Raw genomic sequence first — 21,361 nt, 5'->3', positions numbered from 1 at the left:
TTGGGAGGAAGCAGGAGAGGCGGAAGGAAAACCATGCATGGATTAAACTAGTGCCCCTCCAGTTGTGAGGCCTAAGTGCCACCGTGTTGCCCCTCATTCAAATATTTTTAAATTAATTGGTGGTAAAATACTTGTTTTATTTTGTCATGTTAAAAAATGGTGAATTGATTTTAAGTCGTACAGCAGAAAAGTAAAGTAGTATCAGTATAGTAGTAGGGAGTCGGTATTTATAATTAATAATAAAATAACTTATCCTTTATTAATCTCCGTGGGGGAAATTCATTCTCTGCAATTAACCCATCACGGTTCAACCATGAGCAGTTGGCATGCCGTCCACCAGCACCAGGGGAGCAGTTAGCAGTTCAGTGTCTTGCTCAACAACCCTCCAACACTGTAGGAGGAGCTGGGAATCGAACCAGAAATGTTCGGTTCCCAAGACGATTGCACTACCTCCTGCACCAAAATTATTAGGCATTTCTCATGTGAACGATTAAGTAAAGAGACTGAAAGTACTTTGCCGTCAGTGATTTTTCCTCCCAGTTGTGAAAAGAGAACCAGATGTGCTGAGTGGGTGGAGTCAGGAACTGGGTGGGTGGGGTAGGGTGCCGAGCAGGTCGAGTTGAGTGGGCAAAGCCTCAGTCATGTGGGCGGGGACTCCATCAGACGGATGTGGGAGGAGATGATGACACAAACAGACTGAAGTTCAGGGGGATCACAGTTCAGTTTCTTTCAGTCTCACCGTTTGCCTCTCAAAAGTGGATAGATCTGAATCTTCACTCTCCATCTACCTTCGTCTGCCTCAGGATGGGCATGTGTCATTTGGGATTACTGATTGCGATTCTGCAACAGATGAACTCTTTATATGCCACATATATCACTGACAGCACAGGTGAGGTATTAATGATACTACTTTCATTATATAAGCATTAGGAAAGAAAAACTAGTAGCATTGTCACTAAGCATTGTTAGCTTTACTTGTGCTTCTTGTAATACTCTCACTACTGCAAGAAACTGTACTGATACACAAGTACAAGTGTTAGTACCTCTTCTACTGACAATCCTGACACTTTTAGTGTAGGTTTTACATGCACTACTGTCACTATAACCACCCAAGTAATGTGAAGGATCCATCTGAGAACAGATCACATCTTATTTTTTCTTTTTTAAATTCTTTTGTGATGACATAATAGTCTCTGCAAATTAATCTTCTCTGTTAGATTTCCTCCATCAGGTTCTGTCAGAGTTTGAAATTGTTCGTCCAATCAGAACTAGCTCAGAGGGAAAATTCTTGTCAGCATCAGTCTCTGCCAACCACATGCGCAGCAAAAGACACACCTATTCTGGTGAGGACACACCCGCTGGCATTAATAAGGACAGGCCCAAAGCAGAAGTTACACGAGACACCTTGCTGATGGACACACCCCAAGGGACATTGTCATCAAACCATACAGCTTGGGGGGACCGAGGTCACTTGGCTGAAGTCTTCTACAATGTGACAGTTTTTGGGAAGGAGCTCCACTTAAGATTGCTTCCCAATTGGCGTCTGGTTGCCCCTGCTGCCACCATGGACTGGTTAGAAGAATCAGGACAGAAATATTCACAGCCAATAGGAGACATTGGCTGCCTCTACAAGGGAGAGGTGTCCAACATGGAGGATACTTCGGTTGCTATTAGCAACTGTGATGGATTGGTAAGTGCCACCTCAGTTCTGAGAGAAAGCTTCAAGCACTAAACATTTGCTGACCTAAACAAGAGAGGTGTGAAGGAACATATTATAAAGTTGGAATAAACAAACTAAGTGGATCATTGTTCTTTGTTGAAACTCGACCATAACAATTCAACCATGTAAATATAATAATTAAAGTATAAATATGTTATATTTCAACTGATGGAATGATGGGAACTGATGAAAAAACAATTTAACCAAGCAATGTTAAAAAACAATAATAAACATATAATTGTGACCACTCAGCTCTGCAAAAATAGGTCAAACATGTAAAAATTACAATCGCAACTAGCAAACCATTTTTATTCAACCAAGCAAATGTAAAAACGCAACCAACATCAAAGTTGTTGTGCGATGATGCAAACATGGAAATTCAAGCAGGTTGTAATTCTCAATAATTCTCATTCCCTCTACCATGTCAGTGATGATGATCACCATAATAACCCAGACTTAATTTGTTGATTAATTAATGATGCAGTCACACAATTATAGTTATATGACAGTGCAAACATAGTATTATTTGAACATGGCAATGGTTTACATGTATTCAACCAAACTAAAGCAATATTCACTACATAAATAGTTTCAACAACACAAATTTATAAAGGTGACCTCACGTTAAGCTTAACATTAAATAAACATTTGAATACATTTTATTATTCAACCATTCAAGCATAAAACATTTTTCAGTCATACACATGATTAATTAGCCCTTGACACATTCAACAAGTGATTGAACAAGTACAAAAATTATAATTCTACAAAAGTAACCCCTTTGATTTTTTTTAATAGAAATATAACTATATTTGTGCATGTGTGTGTGTGTGTGTGTGTGTGTGTGTGTGTTTGTCTTTACCACTTAGATCTTGCTGCAGGGTTTTTTTATTTTCTTATTTTCTTATTTTTCTTATTGTTGCTGTTGCTGATGCTCGTTAAACTTTTCTGTTATTCAGATTATCTTTATTTGCTAGTTCTGAGGCAGACTTCTGCTGATGTGAGGGCCATTTCTTTGCGATTTTCATCATGGTGCTGTCTTGTGTTTGCGGTTGGAAATAAACCGATGCTAACCAAGCTTTTATTAAACCAGGGCTTGCGAAATGAATATTTCCAGGATGATTCCAGTCAGTCTCATGTGTTGGCCCACCCGTTCTTAAGCTCCTTGATGTTTGTTCAGCTGCTGCTTGTTTCTGAGCTCCAGAGTTTCCATCCCACTTCAAGAAACAGGACAGAAAATCAGCTGCAGATTCATCCGCCATCTTAAATCACTGACAGGCGGAGCGTCAAACCCAGCGCAGCTGAGATTTCAGTTGATATGACGCCACGTTAGCAAGCATGTGTGTGCAAGTGTGTGTCTGTATGCAAGTATGTGTGTGTGTGTGTGTGTGTGTGTGTGTGTGTGTGTGTGTGTGTGTGTGTGTGTGTGTGTGTGTATGATTGAATCCAGATGTGGAGGTAAGATGAGATTTGTTTAAAGCCTGATGAAGGAAACGGACATAAACAGATTCTGTCAGAATCTGCAGGTGGACAAAATAACAGGAATGCCATTTAACCCATGGGTGCAGCCACAGAGTAAAGGGCAATTGAAATTAACTCTTGTTATCTAAAATGTCCTCATAAGATGCAATCTCAACTTTTTTTAAATGGTCTATAATGTTGATATAATATCTTGAAGAGAAGTTGATTTTTCTTATTTCTGTAAAAACATAACATTTTATATCAAGAGATAAATGTGTCCATGTCAGCTTTCCTGCACACTTGGTCATTTAGAAGATGGTGTCATTCACTGCTACAATTGGGTAATAGACAGGGTTAACCTAGAGTGTGGAACATAGGGCTGGGTCAATGTTCCTTTTCAACCTTTTTACATGTGTTTATTCTGTACCTCTGAAGGCACCGGTACTGAAGCAGAATCAAACATGAAAGTACCCTCTGAGGTAGATCCCCCAAAACTTTCACTTTCAGCACATCCTCAGTAGACCCTCACTTTTTTTCTTTTGTGAAACAGAACCTCCATTGACCTTTAGTAGCTCTTTACCAGAGCCAAAGCAAAACAATTTTTAGATACTCACTAAATCCATAACAGATCATTAGTAGATCAGCAATAGTTTCTGTAGATCTTTGGACAGTTATAATAATACCTCACTGGATCCTCTCTGTGTGCAGGCTGGCATGATTCGGATACATCAGGAGGAGTTTTTCATCGAACCGTTGGACCGTAGGAAAAGAAGAGGAGCTGGCCAAGATAATGAGGAGGAAAGACTGCAGCATATCATTTATCGATCATCGGCCATCATCAGTGGGAAAAACACTCCCATCAATGAAACTGGTACAGACTTCCTGTCAGGTGAGATTATCTGGTCAGGTTGATGGGAGGGTCAGACTTTTCTCATCTATGTTCCGATTATATGTCTGTCAACTCACAGTTCTCTAGGTCCTAAAACCCCTGCTGATGATATTGAATTGGGTACTGTCAACAGCAGAATCTTTAGAAATGGAAGCATAAGAATATGAGAGCCTGGGAATATTAGATCCTTGGGGGGATTAAACCCTCAGAATATAGGATGCTGGAAATACATAACTATGGGATACAGTGCTGTACAATTAGCCCTCCTGATAAAAGACTCCAGTGGACACAGTATTATAGGAATTTAAGACCCTTGGAATGTAAGACCCTTGGAATGTAAGACCCTTCGGACAAACTGGAAGATGGGACAAGAGAAGTTGGGACATACAATCTTGGAGGCATGAGACTCCTAGGACAACAGACTCTGGGCAACAGCACAATTACTCAAAGGTCTGTCTTGGATTAGAGAACGACTGACTGGTTTTGACCTCTAATCCACATGTTTGCTTATGTGGCTCATTCAGACATCAGAAGCTGCAGAATAACACACAAAAACCCTGATTTGTCCTAGAGTCCTAATCTCAATTTAACTTAGGTTTGTGCCAGAATCCTACAAATATTAAGTGACATTAGCGTTTCATTAGGGATGCAGCCTTTTTTTCCAAACAAACACACAATCTTATGATGAATATCAGCTGCAGCAGGGGGAAAATAGCCACACCCACCTACAAACACACACACACAAACACACACATGCACAACTGCACACATAGCAGATACAGACTCACACACAAAAAAGGTATTTGCACATGCACAAACACAAATACACATAAATAACATGAGGGAGGTTCAGAGTTTTAAAGGTTTCAGAGTTTTAAAGGTTTCTCAAGCTAGTTCTGAAAATCAGAAAATAATTCCTTCTGCTGAAACATTACTGCTAATATTGTTCCAAAGACAACAGCTTCAACAGAAATAAACCATAGTGAATTGCATTGTTTTCAGAATAAAAGCTTTTTTGAGACTGTGTCTTTTAGAACAAAAAGCTGCTGACACCTGCTAAAATACAGGTGTATGGTGAGATTTTTACTGCTGTGTACATTTTATCTAAATTTCAAATTGTTTTCAATGTCAGATCACAGCTAAGTATTTTCAGACCAGTGTGGCTCATTAACTATGATTCTGTTTTGCCTCTCAATGTGCTTCTCTATCTGTCAAACACCTGTATTCATAGACAGATTTTATGTTAATTAACAGTTAATATTAATATTGTAAGCAACAACAAACTTAAACTCTAACAGAAATACAAATTGTCCCTATCATCTTTGAATAGTTGTTTGCAGTTGCCGCTGGTTATCTCAAACAAACCAGTGATGAAAGATGAAGTTTCATGCAGCTGCAGGATAATAGAGATGTTAATAAAGGATGATGTAAATAATAAAATTGCTATACAATGTGAGGCAACTCTTAAGCAGTCAGTATGGTCACTCGCCACCAAATAGTGAAGTTCTGTGTTGTTACTCTGCCTGAATATAATTTAATGCCATATGAAGTCACTGTCAGTCAGCTGTGGCCAATATATAAAGGTTGTTTAAGGTTACGATATTGAGGACACTATAGGTCAACTGAGGTGACTTGATAAAGGTCAGCAGAGGTCAGCAGATGTAATGCAGCTGTAATGAAGGGTTCCGGAAGTCAACTTAGGTTTATATATGAAGGTCATCTGAGGTCATAATTAGAAGGTCAGTTCAAGTTAGATGACATCACCTAATGAGAATTTTCATTGTCTCTTCATTTCTGTGTCTCCAGCATCCCTTCTTGCATCTCTGAAACTGAATGCGTCACTGTCCAAGTTCAGCTCATCTCACAAGCGTCGCCGTCACATTGAGGAGGCAGAGCTGTTTCACATAGAGGTCAGAGGTCATCTCAAGGTGATGGTATGTTGACCATGTGAGTACAAACACTAAAGCTCTGTGTGGTACTGTAGGTCCTGCTGGCAGTTGATTATTCTGTGGTCCTGTTTCATGGCCGAGAAAATGTCCAGATGTACCTGCTGACTTTGATGAACATTGTGAGTCAAGTTAAAAGGTTCCATTGCCAAGAGAATTGCTGTCTTTGTCAATGACTGATGGTCTTCTCCTTAACTTATAGGTGAATGATATCTATCAGGATCCTTCTTTGGGGGCCAACATCAATGTGGTCCTGGTCCGTATCATCATGCTGTCTCCATCTAAGGTACAGTCTAACCAGAAAACATATCTTTGAATATAATCTCAAATATGAAATCGTCTGATAGACTTTTAAAACACACAAATCATTTTCATACAGAAATGTGGTATTTTCATCCAGGTCTATAAATTAATTTCCCAGGCAACTAATCACTTCAACATCAATCCTCAAAACATGATCAATGCTTAAACCACAAATTACATTTCTGACAACATTATACTACCTCTGTATTGACCTGATGCTGACCCTGTGTGGATGACATGATGCCCACTGAGTTTTGACACAATGGTTTTGCAGTCACAGCAGCTGATTTCGGTGGGAAATGCACAGAAGAGCCTCGAGAACGTGTGTGGCTGGTCATACCTGCTGCAGACAGAGCAGCGTCCTGAGGAGCAGCATGATCACGCCATTTATCTAACCCGGCAGGAATTTGGCCCTGTGGGCATGCAAGGTACGAAGATTTTTTGGTTGAGTGGACTAGTAAAAGTTCTAATTGTGCAGCTGATACTGCAGATCTTACTGTACATCATGAGCAGCACCAGCTGCTTACCACCTCCCTTGTCCTGCAGGTTATGCCCCTGTCACTGGAATGTGTCAGCTCCATCGAAGTTGTGTTCTAGTGATTGCAGACGGGTTCTCATCTGCATTTGTAGCCGCTCATGAGACAGGACATGTGTAAGTCTCTGAACCTTTGACCATTATGGTTATCATGAATTCCTAAGCCTTTTCTTTAATTTTTCTTTCAAAGCATTATATTATTGGATTCTTCCACAAGAGATGGACAACTGAGGGGCTTTCAGCACAAATGCAATTTCATTTGGCTAAATGGATAACATATCCAACGGAAAGTAAATGACATGGCAAGCCACCATGTTGTTCAGCAGTTTGATTTGATGATTTTACTGAAGTTCACAGCTAATTTTATGTCTGCATCCAATTATATTGCTAACGTTTGAAATAATCAGAGACTCATTTTCACTTATTAAGACACAATAATGTCTTGTTTCTTTTCCTATTTGTCTATTATTCTCTTTCTTCATTCATCTGGCCATTCATTTGTCTCTAGATTGGGGATGGAACATGATGGTGAGGCCAATGACTGTGAGGATGATGTCCCACTGGGCAGCATCATGTCTCCAAATGTTCAGGCATCCTTCTATCGGTACCACTGGTCACGCTGCAGCTGGAGAGAGTTGCACCAGTACCTGCAGTGAGCTCTTTAACTGCAAATAGTCCTGAAACTGCACATGTTTGGAACAAATACCTCAACTACTACTGTACACAGATGGAAAAAATATGCCACTACAGTCAATTTATTTAGTAGAACGAATATTCCTTTTTTAAATGTAAGTGATCAGCATGAGTACAGTGGAAAAGCATCAGGAAAAGCAATCGGGTATTAATACTGTGTTACAGTGTCACAATAGTAGTCTGAGAGTGTTACATTTAAAATGTGTTTGTTTTCTTAGCACCTATGACTGTCTCCGTGATGACCCCTTTGATCATGCCTGGCCAGCTCAGCCTCAGCTGCCGGGATTCCAGTACTCCACTGACCAACAGTGCCTCTTCAACTTTGGACCTGGACACAGCACCTGTACCGTTGTATGACCTTTGACCTAGAATTGGTTTCAAATTGCAACGTCAGCATGAAACTACATGAAAAATAGATGTTAGTGGGATTACTGAGGTTAATGTTCATCAGACTTTTAGATATTGCATTTTATTTTTCATTTACATATATTTTCATTTTAATATTTTTTTATATGTATATAGAAATCATTTTTTGTTATCTGGATTGGTTATTTTCTTCTTACTCTCTTACCTTTTCCTAGTCTACAGATTATATAATCAGTAATTTCTTACTATCGATAGTTTTGGGTTAAATAAAGTTGTTCTCATCTCATCTCATCTCATCTCATATTTTTTCACTTTTTTATGACTTCAGTACACCATCCTGGAGCCCTGCAAGCAGCTGTGGTGCCGTGACAACAGCAACCCCTTACATTGCAGTACAAAGAAAGGTCCACCACTTGACGGAACCAGCTGTGGGCCAGGAAAGGTGAGGTCACAGACATGACATCATAAGCTGAGGATGAGCAAAGTCCTATTATGCTTGTACAATATATGTACAACATGTTTGTATAACTGTTACATGCTAAGTTAAGCAAGGACATGCTTTATTATGCTCACCTGACAGACATTTATATTATTAACATTGGAGGGAGTAGATACCATCATCTCCATGGTAATGGGTCTCTGCTTTCCTCTCAGCATTGCTTCAAAGGTTACTGCGTTAAATTAACCCCTGAGCTTCTGAAACAAGATGGTGGCTGGGGATCTTGGAGTTCCTACGGCAAGTGCTCCAGAACCTGCGGGGGAGGTGTGCGATTCAGGGTCCGATTCTGCAACAGCCCAGTGTAAGACAATTGCCTGTGATGTCATGGGTCCCATGTGCGAATCAGACTATGACCTAAGATTGTCCTCAGTCCAGCCAATGGAGGGCGCACCTGCCTTGGAAACAGCTATGAGTTCCAGCTGTGTAACCAGGATGAGTGCCAGCTACTAACTGACTTCAGGTCTGTTGATCTACATTTCTGATTGTGGTTTTGTCTCTAGATTATAAGACGAAAGTAAGCAGGAGTTGAATAGGAACCTATTGTAAAAAGCTCTGATTCATTGCAGATTGTGATGAGAGAACATTAGGTACTTCAAGCAACATACATATTTAGTGTTCAGGGGACCTTATTTGTAGCTGCTAGTATCTCTTTTACCTTTGCCCTACAAAATTCCACTCCACATCTGGTGGGGGTCGAAAAGAATGTGGTATCTCTCCACTAAGTCCCATAAATTACCACTCTCTATCTAGACAGTTGTTTATGTCGAAGACTGTCCTGCTACAGTTACTATGGTTGTATGAGTTTAGCCCACAGTCTAACAAGTGCATGGCTATGATTCTCCCTTTTTTCTTGTTTCATTTTACTTGTTGACCATAAAGGTTAATTAGACTCCCTCTTCAAGTCTCTGCTGTGTTTCCTGTGTTTGAATTCCCTTTCCACTGAGAGCTTCTTGTGCAGACCTGACTTCTCAGAGCCTGTTAGAAGCAGACTGAATTATTGGCAAATAGAAATGAACAAACAAAGCCTAAGTTACATACTGGCAGTATATTGCATTCTTTTGTAAAGCTGTAACTAGTAAATGTCAAATTTAAGCAATGATGAAAATAGATTGCCTCCCCCCCACCCAAAAAAAAAGTTATTTATTTCAACAAATTTCTCTAGACAATGGATTTATCATTTGTGACTGGCTGTAACATTTTCAATCTCATTGACATTGAAACATTCATCAGTGCACTCACATCAACAGAAAACATAAGATCTGCCATCCAATTCATATCTGAGAGCTCTGGAATGTATTTTCTTCTCACAGAAGTCTTGAATCTCTACTTTCAAGTCCCAAACTCTTTTCACCACTTTACTGGGGCTGAGTCATCTGACAGCTATGTGGTTAGCCAATGTCACTATGTTCAGTCTCATGCTCTTCCAAGAGTCCAACACACTGTCTATGATTCAATGCTCGCGCCTTGATGAAATTTACTATTTTGGTTACAACTTTACTGATATGGTTTATTTTTAGGACTGACTTGCACAGCATATTCTCATATATAATACAATATAAAAATACCTATTTCCTATCACTTTATCTTGCATCCATTTCAAAAGTCCAACATTTTTCCCTGTCAGATTTGGGCAATTTTCTGTTGTGTTACTTGCTAGTCTGTCCCATTTCAGTCTCAACTGCTGCCACATCCTCTGTAATCTTGAAGTCCTTCAATATCCCATGGACAAATATGAGTAACTGAGGTGTGCCACATGTCACACCTCTCATTCAAAGCATAGGAGAAAAAGTCCAAATGGACAGGAGAACATTCTCATTTGTTTATTTTCTTCTTGAGTCATATTTGCACTACAGAGTTCACCAAGAACTCCTTGATGAACTCCCCCTCCAAGAATTACATAATGGTTTGAGGATTTTGGAATATTTTGTGGGATATCATAAAGCTGGTGTTGGTTGCTATGTCCCTGGATCTGTAAAGCTTGGTAAAATAGCATTGTTACATTTAACCGCTCAGCAAATTTCAGAATAAAACCAATGCAGAGGTAAAAATGCAGAGGTAAAAATTCTACTTTCACCTCATGTAAAAATAGAAAATGTGTTTATTTTTGGGGTCTGAATAATGCCCGGTTTGCCAAAGGCAAACATCAAAAACTTCAGATGTACTTAAGGAAACTGAAGACTGACTCAGCCTAATCGCAAGATCATAAGGTGCATTAAAGATGTGTCGCTCATAGAACTTTAGACATCCCATCAGTGAATGGATATTGCTTCTGCACACTGAATCAAGGGACCTTTAAGTTAACAATGTGGCTTCCAATTTCTTGGTTAATGGAAATATTGGAAACTGAAGATAATTATTAACTATGGATGACATTCCTGATTCTTAAAAGTGTATTTGATTAGGATTAATGACCAGTCTTGAGGTAGAAATAGATAACTCATGGTCCAGGCGTGCTGCTGAATGCCAGCCTCTACAAAAGAACGCTTGTGTTAATTGGGGAAAGCAATGAACATGCAAAGCAGGATTTCTTCATCCCCTTTCTCGACTGATACCATAGATTGGACGCAAATGGATCCTCAAGCTTTATACCCAGTTCTTTCAATGTTAGATCCGCACCATTTTCTGTAACCCTCAATTCTGATTTATTCTTGCCTTTTATCAGGAACTCCCATATCAACAACCCAAATGCTTCCTAACCTGTCTCAGCTGAGAATTTCACCTCTAAAATACATTAAGGAGCATAAGATCCTTGCCAACTAGGTTGAATGAAAGTATGCAAATTACTCCACATATTCATGTTAGATAATCTAACACAAGAAAATTGTAAAGTTGAGTATGCATATTATGGTGAGCCAGGGTTGCAGTAGGCAAATAAGGTAGAGGAAGATTTCTTTTTCAAGGATTATGCTCTTTAATATGTTTGTAGGTTAGAAACCATGAGACAAATAGAAAAGCCTCAGAGTGTGATTAAAAACACATTCTTATTCATGGTGCCTTCACATTCTGCCATACAGTCATGTAAAAGTAAAAATCCGGTATGGAAAAGCATCCAGTGACATTATTGTACTCCTCAAGAGGTCGATCCAAGGATGTCATTATCCAAGCCTGCCATTGCTGCTCCCACTGGCTCTCTCCCTCAATAAGTCTCTCCAGCATTACATAGGTGCTGTTTCATCTGGTGTCACCTCCTGGATCAGCTTCAGTTTGGGCTTCCCCATCCTTTCCCGAACAAGTGAAAGCCTCGTTTAAACATAAAATAAAATAAAATAAAGTTAGTAAAACAAAATTGTTGATGAACGTGCAGCAATACAAAACAGATAACATTAATAGATGAAAAGTAAAAAAAAAAAAAAGTGAAGTAACTTTTGCAGCTTTGCTGCTCCGGAAATACCACCAGCCTTTGCCCAGATAGAGGACAGCACAGCAGTCATATAGAGACCCTTCAAGCAAATTAAAGGTTTGCGCAATGCAGATGGCATGGCGCACCCTCAGTGCTTACCAAAGGCAATCATGTTTGCTGCACTATCATTGACAAAACAAGTCACCTTTGATTTAATGCCCCATTCATCCATGAGGGATGTTTTCACACTTGCCAACTGTGTGTGCATCTGGGAACTGCACTACTCTTCGTGCAGTTGATCTGAGATGGGTACATTCATCAATAAAATGACAAGTTAAAGCCAGATATTTATCCCTGTTTATGAATGTCCACATATCTGAGGTCAAACTAACAACTGTAATATTTTGGAGCTGTTGTTTGGCCTTTTGCTCCTCCTCCTCACATTTTGCCTTAACCACAGCCTCTACAGCCTAATGGAAAAGGAGTGGTTAGGCTTTGACATATATTCTAACGCTACTGTTATACAGTATTTTATCACCTAACACACCTTCTTTGTTGGGATTACATAGGTTGGATTCAGTTTGGCAGCAAATGATCTAAATCCCTGATCCTCCACAATGCTGAAAGGCTGGGTGTCTCCAACAATCATGGAGACCAAGATCTGATCCAGCTCCTTCTGCCTGTTTGCTGGCAGAAAACTAAGTCCTCTAAGTTCCATAAATTAATATTAGCTGTCTATACAATTATATGGTGAACCATCTTGCTATTATGATATCATTGAAGAATGTTCCTGGTTTATATGAATGAGGGTCATACTGCAACAATCACATGCCTTGGCTTGGCTATCAGATATTTGCTGGAGTTGATTTACAATCATAATGACTTTTTAATCCCTCTGCCTTTTTCCTTCAGACAGGAATACATGACTTTTCTGGATGGCTTTTTGTGATAATTCTGACTTGTGTCTTTCAGGCAGGATCAGTGTGAAGCTTGGAATGATTTCTTCGAATTTGAAGGAAAGAAGCATCACTGGATGCCCACTGAACACCCTGATGGTGAGGTCAAATTTTTGGCCTCAATAAAAGTCTTTAGTTTAGGTCAAAGTCACTGAATTCTCTCACACAGGTCTGTTAAGGTAATATACAATATAGGTCCCTAAATATGTCTGTAAAGTTCTTACTTTAATGATACGAATATGATGTTGCCCTTCAATCTAGCTACTCAAGTTGCTGCAAGACAAAGATTTTGACAAGAATTTAGGATAACATAACTAATAATTTGTCTGTCTGTTTTAACCTGTATGATATGATCACCGTGCGATCACATCATCTGTCTCTGTGAAATGACATCATTTCTTTCTGCAGCTGATGAACGCTGTCATCTCTTCTGTCAGTCCAAGGAAACGGCAGCAATAGTGTCCATGAACAGATCGGTGCATGATGGGACACCTTGCTCCTATAGTGATCCCTACAGCATCTGCGTCCGAGGAGAGTGTGAGGTCTTTATTTTGTTTTTTTAGGTCTTACTGGTAAACTCAAATATTCAGCCCCAAACATTCAGTTTGTTTTTTGTTCCCAATCATGCATTGTACCTAAACAGTTCCTTTTGCGCTGACCATATATATGTGCATTGTTCTGCATCTAAATTGTTCCAAGTGTGCTGGTCTAGAGGTTTAAGTACAGAATGAGACTATTGAGTAAAAATATACAAATGTTACTGCTCTGAAACAGCTTATTTAGATGTTTGATTATTCTTTCAAATATGAAATTCTTAGTGACATAAAACTTTTTATTCCTACAAATATTTATTCCTACCCAACTATTGTTGCCTTTTTGTGAGAAGGTTTGGCTGTCATTATGATTATACAGTGGACAATCCATCTTTGTCTCTGAAAAGCAGTGTACAACTGATACCACTGGAAGGGAGTGGTATTGCTCCATTGCTAACTCCTTGGCTTCAATGAGTGATACACACACACAAACACATACTCAATATTAACTCTTAGGACAAAGATTCTGGGTTGGGGCTGGATATTCCAGAGGAAGAGGGGACACTTCATGGGATCTCAATGAACAATGAATCTTCAGAGCTGATGTTGTATACACAGATTAATTAAAGGGAGACATATGAGCCAAAGCACTAATGATAAGTGGTAGATGTATTGTCCTGGAGGGATTAATAAGTCTGGGGGGAAAATGAAAAGACTGATTTGATCAGTGTCTGGAGATATATATCACGCTATTTACCAACATGTATGTCACACTGGAAGAAACAACAATCTTGCCTTACAAATTTGAAATAATTGATGATGGAGGAAGAGACTTGAGTGACACAGGAGAATCAATGAGAGTAAACACAAAGAAACAGAAGGAAACAAAAACTAGACCAGCAGTTTCCTGAAACTACAGACCAGTGACAGATGGCTTAGCCTCTGTTCTTGATTGACTACTAATGAAAAACTCAGCACAAGGGATGTGGAGGGGCGATTTGGTGGTGGTTACATTCCAGAATCAGGCAGAGGAGCCTTAGTGCATCAACAAATGATTGTGTCCTGTTATATCAACTATCTTTGTCTCCTCAACTCCACACAGCATGTTGGTTGTGATGGTCAGATTGCATCTGATAAGCAGGAGGATCGTTGTGGTGTCTGTGGGGGAGATAACTCCACCTGTAAGATCATCAGAGGAAACTTCACTCGCAGCACCAATAGGACAGGTGAGGTCAACGATCATGTTCTAGGTTGAAGATTGAGTTTAATCTTGTTTGTTCTCTGATTGACTCTGTGTGGCAGGTTTCCTCAAGATATTGGAAATTCCCAGAGGAGCCCGTCATCTACTGGTCCAAGAAGTCAGTGGGACACTGCATGTCCTGGGTAAGGGATGAAAGGACAGATTATGTGTTCAATATCATATCGTTGATCTCTGGTCTGTTACATACTGATGGAATCTGTTTCTTGTGTTCAGCACTGAAAAATCAGGATACAGGCCATGTATTTCTAAACAATCAGGAAGACTTCCCAAAATCACGTGTTGTGATTGAGAAGGGAGTTGCCTGGGAGTACACAGGCAGAACAGAGCAGGAGTCTATCCAGACTATTGGACCACTGAGATATGGTGTCCTTCTCATGGTAAGTTCCAGAACATGGGTTCAAGTAGCTTGGTCTAATTGGTTTCATGCTGACTCTCTGTGTGTCACCAGGTCCGCTCTGATGGTGATGCCAAGGTAACAGTGTCATACAGATTTGTGATCCAGGACAGTTTGCATACAGTGCTTGAGTCCAACCTGCTGCAGGAGGATACTGTCTTATACGAGTGGGGGTTGAAGAAATGGTCACAATGCTCCAAGCCTTGTGGCCATGGTATGCACCTTAGCAGCAAGCAGCTCAATCCAGTTTTCAAGGAAACAGTGAGTAACAGGCTAGTCAATGTTTCCTCTTTTTGCCAGGGAAGCAGTACACAAGATTTGGCTGCAGAAAGAAAGCTGATGGGGCTATGGTTCCTCGAACACTTTGCGCCAACATTGCTAAGCCCCGGGCTATCAATCGCAGCTGCAACACTGATGCCTGCAGCTCATCACGGTAATACCAGAACTGTCACTTTGCAGGTTGATATGCTTGCAATCATGTTACTCAGTAAGTCAACCGCGGTGAATACTCACCCAAAAGAATTCTGAAAATTCACAGCCTTGATGATTGACCTATGATAGAAATCCCTTTATATTCATATTCAGTTACACATACAGCACAACACAGTGAAATTTGACCACTGCATTCAACTCATCATGGAGGGGTTCAGTGCCTTGCTTAACAACACTACGACAGACTAGGAGGAGTGCAGGAATCTGACCAGGAATGTTTAGTGCCAAGGACCATTCTATCACCCTGCACTATACCATTGGGGCTTAAAGTGGTGCTTGTGGTTTAAGCAATGGCAGCTTTACCATTGGCCTGTCATTTTGTCATTGTAACAACTCATCATCTGTTGTCATTTCTCATCCACTTCTGTTGAAATACAAATGACACAACAGCGTTTCAACCCTTTCTACTCAGCTGGGTCACCAGCAGCTGGCAGCCCTGCAGTGCCACCTGTGGACAAACTGGTTGGCAACGGCGATACGTCAGTTGCCAGCAAGCGTCCACTAGTAGGCAATGGCGCTCAGTAAACAGCAATCTCTGCACTGATCCACGGCCCGAGACCAAGCAGCCCTGCAACCGCCATCAGTGCCCCCCAACATGGCGTACTGGGCCATGGACTCAGGTATGATGTGTTAACAAGTAAGTGACACCAAAACTGCAAGCACTTGTTGGTACGTTTGTGTCCCATTTCAGTGTTCTGTCAGTTGTGGAAATGGAACACAGGAACGTCAGGTGGCATGTGTCACACCTGAAGGGTCACAGGGACACTGTACCCAAATAAAGCCAATTACCATCCGCACCTGCAGAGCTCTCCCCTGTGGAGGTAGGCATCAACTGATCACATGGTAGATTTGAGTAGGTGACCAAGACTGACCATTTTTTTCCCACCAGGCGAGAAGAACTTCATCACCTATCCATTGCTTAAGTCTCGATCAAACATCTCAATTGCAACAATCATTTCCAGTAAGTCTCCGCCTCTTGTGCTCCAAACATCCAGATGTAGTATCTAATTGTAAGCTACTCCTGCTCTGTCTCCAGGGCAGCGTTGCCAAAGTGATCGCTCCATGCTCTGCAGAATGGAAGTGTTGAGTCACTACTGTTCCTTTGCTGGAGTCAGACAGATGTGCTGCAAGTCCTGCAACAGCTTCAACTCCAGCTCCAGAAGTCAACTAACCAGCAATAACAGGTTACAGCATTCTAAGAAAAAAAACATGATTTTGAGCTGGAAATAAATCAGAAAAATCTGATCAGATTGATATAATTTTCATAACATCAAACAAAGTTAAGTGACATGGTGCGGTGATTCAGACTTCCTTAAGCATGTTCCCGCTGGCTTCCATCAAGGTTCTCTTGTTTCCTCCTACAACACCAATACAATCAACAAAAATGACAACTGAGGTTTAACAATAGGGTATGTCTATTCGATCATGGTTAATTGTCAAATCTTGTCTTGGCAACTGGAATTGATTTTTTTCTCTATGGATGTTTCACCTCTAATCTGAAAAACTAAAGACACTTCTTCAATGAGAGGTGAAACATTCTCAAGAAAAAAAGTACAATTGTCATGACAAGATTTGACAATCCCCTTCTTTCGGCGTTTCCCTTCAGGGATCACCACAGCAATTCAACCCTCTCCATCTAACCCTAGTGTCTGTATCCTCCTCTCTCACACCACCTACCTTCATATCCTCTCTCACTACATCCATAAATCTTCTCTTTGGTCTTCCTTGAGACCTCCTGTCTGGCAGCTCCAATTCCAGCATCAATATACCAATATATTCACTATCTCTCCTTTGTACATGACCGAACCATCTCAGTTTGGCTTCTCTGACCTTCTCTCCAAAACATCTAACATGTGCTGTTCCTCTGATGAATTCATTCCTGATCCTATCCATCCTGGTCACTCCCAAAGATAACCTTAGCATCTTCATCTCTGCAACCTCTACCTCTGTCTCCTGTCTTTTCAGCATTGTAACTGTTTCTAGGCCATACAGTATTGCTGGTCTCACCACTGTCTTGCACACCTTTCCTTTCATTCTGGCTGATAGCCTTCTATCGCAACGTACCCCTGACACTTTTCTCCAACCATTTCAACATGCTTGAACCCGTCTCTTCACCTCTTTCTAGGCTGTCTTGCTGCAACTACCTTTCATTCCTCTCCTTTCATGCGCATATCTCCACCTCTCTAGATTTTCTCTGTTGTTCTTGTTCTCTGCTCTCACTACAGCTCACAATGTCATCTGCATACATCATGGTTCATGGAAATTCCTGTCTAACCTCATCTGCCAGCCTGTCCATCACCATTGCGAACAAGAAGGGGGTCAGAGCTGATCCCTGATGGAGTCGCGACTCCACCTTTAACATCTCTGTTACCCCTACACTGTACCACTGTCTCACAGCTAGCATACATGTCCTTCATCAGTCTAACATACTTCTCTGCCATTCCAGATTTCCTCATACAGTACCAGAGCTCCTCTCTTGACACCTTGTTATATGCTTTTTCTAGGTCTACAAAAACACAATGGAGCTCCCTCTGGCCTTCTCTGTACTTCTCTATTAGCATTCTCACAGCAAATACTGCATCTGTAGTACTCTTTCTACGCATGACGCCATACTGCTGTTCCGAAATGCTGACTTCTGCTCTCAGTCTAGTTTCCACTACTCTTTCCCATAACTTCATAGTATGGCTCATCAACTTTATCCCTCTATAGTTGCCGCAATTCTGCACATCCCCTTTATTCTCAAAAATAGGCACCATCACACTTTGTCTCCATTCTTCAGGCAGCGTCTCCCTCTCCAAGATCCTGTTGAATAATCTAGTCAGATAATCTACCACTGCCTCTCCTAGACACTTCCATACCTCCACAGGTATATCATCAGGACCAACTGCTCTTACACTCTTCATCCTCTTCAATGCCTTCCTCACTTCACTTTTACAAATTTTTGCTACTTTGTGGTCTACAATAGTCACCTCTTCTACCCTTGCCTCTCTTTCATTTTCCACATTCATCAGTTCTTCAAAGTACTCTTTCCATCTTCCCATCACTCTTCTAGCATCTGTCAATACGTTTCCCTCTCTGTCCTTTATCACCCGGACCTGTTGTACATCCTTTCCATCTTTATCTCTCTGTTTCGCCAACCTGTATAGATCATTCTCACCCTCCTTACTATCCAACCGAGCATACAAGTCATCGTACGCCCTTTGTTTTGCAATTGCTACCTCTATCTTAACCTTTTGCCGCAACTCCGTGAACTCCTGTCTGTTCTCTTCAGTCCTCTCAGTATCCCAGTTCTTCTTTGCTAACCGCTTTCTCTGTATATACTCCTGCACTTCCACCACCAAGTATCCTTATCTACTTTCCTTCCAGATGACACACCAAGTACTCTTCTATCTGTCTCCCTGATAACACTAGCTGTTGTTGTCCAATCATCTGGAAGCTCACCCTGACCACCCAGACCCTTTCTCAACTCCTCCCTGAAAACCATACAACACTCCTCCCTTTTCAGTTTCCACCATTTTGTCCTCTGTTCTCCCTTTGTCCTCTTCATCTTCCTTGTCACCAGAGTCATCCTACAAACCACCATCCTATGCTGTCTGGCTACACTCTCATCTACAACTACTTTGGAGTCACTGATCTCTTTCAGGTTACCTCGTCTATACAAGATGTAGTCTACCTGCGTGCTCCTACCTCCGCTCTTATAAGTTACCCTATGTTCCTGTTTTTTCTGGAAAGAGGTATTCACTACAGCCATTTCCATCCTTTTTGCAAAATCTACCACCATCTTTCCCTCTGTATTCCTATCCTGTATACCAAATCTGCCCATCACTTCTTCATCCCCTCTATTGCCTTCACCTACATGTCCATAGAAGTCTGCACCAATTCCCACTCTCTCATTTCTGGGAATATTCTGCATCACTTCATCTAACTCATTCCAGAACTTCTCCTTCTCTTCAAATTCACATCCCACCTGCGTGGCATAGCCACTAACAACATTGAGCATCACACCTTCAATTTCCAGTTTCAGACTCATAAGTCTATCTGACATTCTTTTCACCTCCAGAACGTAACAATCTCCTCCTTCAAGATCACCCTTCCACCTGGTCTCATGGACACACAGTATATCAACTTTCCTTCTCTGCATAATGTTGACCAACTCTCCACTTTTTCCTGTCACTGTCCAAATATTCAAAGTCCCCACTCTCAGTCCCAGACTCTTGCTCTTCTCTCTCTGCTTCAGAACCTGCCTTCTTCCTCCCCTTTTTGACCTACAGTAGCCCAGTTTTCATTGATTCCCCATGGGTCATTGGTGTCAATGGCGGTCTTTAATAACCCGGGCCTCGACTGATCCGGTATGATGTAATTATTATGATTGATTCACATGTTTGGTTTTGGCAAGAATTTTACGCCTGACGCAACCCTCCGCATTTATCCGGGCCTGGGACCAGCTCAGGGAGAGACTGGCCCATGGCCCCCCGAGGTTGGCTCAGGGACACACCGGCCCGTGCCGCCCTGAGGCTGCATTACGACAAAATTTGACAATGATTATCAATAAGGCAACTTTGGCTCTGTGATTGGTCAATGACATGCCCTGCTATTTGTTCAATGAAAGCTGAGATCCAGGAACCCAATGTGCAGTTTAAATGATATAAACAATGAATGAATGAATGCCAATTTGCGTGAGGTAAGTATTTAAGATGTTTATACAAAATTGATTAATTTAAAAAAAAACACTTTTCCTGTTTCACCCAAACTAGATGCTCAAAAGGCAGTTATGACAGGATCCGCTTCGTAAGTGATAAAAATGTCATCATCTTGTTTTTGTTTCATAGTGCCTGGTTTACAACAGCACCAGCATATAGCACTGCCGCAAAGTCTTCCTACAGCAAGAGCATTCCAATGACTAGCTCCACGGCAACTATGCCGCCCACCAGCAGAGGAGTTACCGACTTTGTTTATGTGGATTATGTTGATTATGAGGAGTATCCATCTTATGAGGACCAGGCAACCACTGTAGCCACATCTGCAACAACACCCAAGCCAGCATATGTACACACAATGGTCCCCATGGCAACAACAGCTTCACTTGTCGAGACTTTGGCTAATTCAGAGTTTCCTTCCTTGCCAAAAGTCAATGTAACATCCTCACCAAGAAGGGCATCGGGTATGGAGAGAGCATTCTTTGACTCACAGAAGGACAAAGTTGACGAAGTCTCGTACCGAGTTGTGGGATTGGACACTGATGTCCCCAGGGTACAGCAAAACTTCTTTGTACCCCGGATGCCCCCATTTCGCGAGAGAACACAAAACAAGAGAATTCAGCAGCTTCTGAATGAAAAGTGGCAGCAGGGACTCCTGAGGGGGCAAAGCAAAGGTGGAAAGGTCGAATCAAAAGATGCCAGCTTATAGAAACAAAGCCATAATGATGCTAACATTTGCTTGCTTCCTGCTCATGCTGATTAAGTCTAAACTGAACCATTTTAATTGGTAAGAGGGACTACAACAGTGAATGGTCTAGACTCAGATCCTGGTCTTGATCAAGGTTCATATCCTAGCCTTTGTCCCAGTTCAGGTCAAGGTTTAGATCAAGGCCTGTGTCTAGCCTGGTCCAAGTTAAGGTTCAGGTCTAGGCCCATGTCTTGATCTTTTTGCAGATTTAGAACAAAATCATATCTTCGACCAATACCCATGTCTAAGTATTGGTCCACTTCTAGATTATTTTAAGACCATGCTCCTGGTCTAGATCCTGATCAAGTTCAAGTAGGTTTGTACCATGTTGTTGTTTGTGACTTGAATAAAACAAAGTCTCATCCGATTATTATTGAATATGATATAACCTGATCCTGGTTTCAGGAGAGTCAGTCCTTTCTCCACACAATGAGTCAAAGCATGTAATATATCAGTTAATGATAGGAAGTATTTTATGGCTTTGTGATTACAATGATATCAAGAAACTAAAATGTGTTTTTTTTTTTA

The 21,361-nt window shown here is 41.0% G+C and overlaps 1 protein-coding gene across 1 annotated transcript; it reads left to right on the top strand.

Moving 5' to 3' along the window:
• Positions 1–707: 707 nt before the first annotated feature.
• Positions 708–21,331, top strand: LOC147226198 (A disintegrin and metalloproteinase with thrombospondin motifs 2-like). Its single transcript, XM_086160884.1, has 25 exons — positions 708–889; positions 1,218–1,690; positions 3,890–4,070; positions 5,877–5,980; positions 6,055–6,138; positions 6,219–6,302; positions 6,594–6,747; positions 6,866–6,971; positions 7,363–7,506; positions 7,766–7,898; positions 8,242–8,355; positions 8,568–8,713; positions 8,783–8,872; positions 12,725–12,807; positions 13,117–13,250; positions 14,344–14,467; positions 14,544–14,624; positions 14,716–14,879; positions 14,951–15,110; positions 15,197–15,329; positions 15,801–16,008; positions 16,080–16,209; positions 16,278–16,349; positions 16,425–16,572; positions 20,218–21,331. The coding sequence occupies exons 1-25, from the start codon at positions 805–807 to the stop codon at positions 20,792–20,794; spliced, it is 3,912 nt and encodes a 1,303-aa protein (XP_086017010.1). The 5' UTR covers positions 708–804; the 3' UTR covers positions 20,795–21,331.
• The last annotated feature ends 30 nt before the right edge of the window (positions 21,332–21,361 follow it).

Source organism: Fistularia commersonii, chromosome 15, assembly GCF_037954325.1.
Source record: "Fistularia commersonii isolate RoL2024-O1a breed Wild chromosome 15, RoL_Fcom_v1.0, whole genome shotgun sequence".
Taxonomy (NCBI): Eukaryota; Metazoa; Chordata; class Actinopteri; order Syngnathiformes; family Fistulariidae; genus Fistularia; species Fistularia commersonii.
Note: the sequence above shows the minus strand (reverse complement) of the source record. Positions and strands in the feature narration are given on the sequence as shown.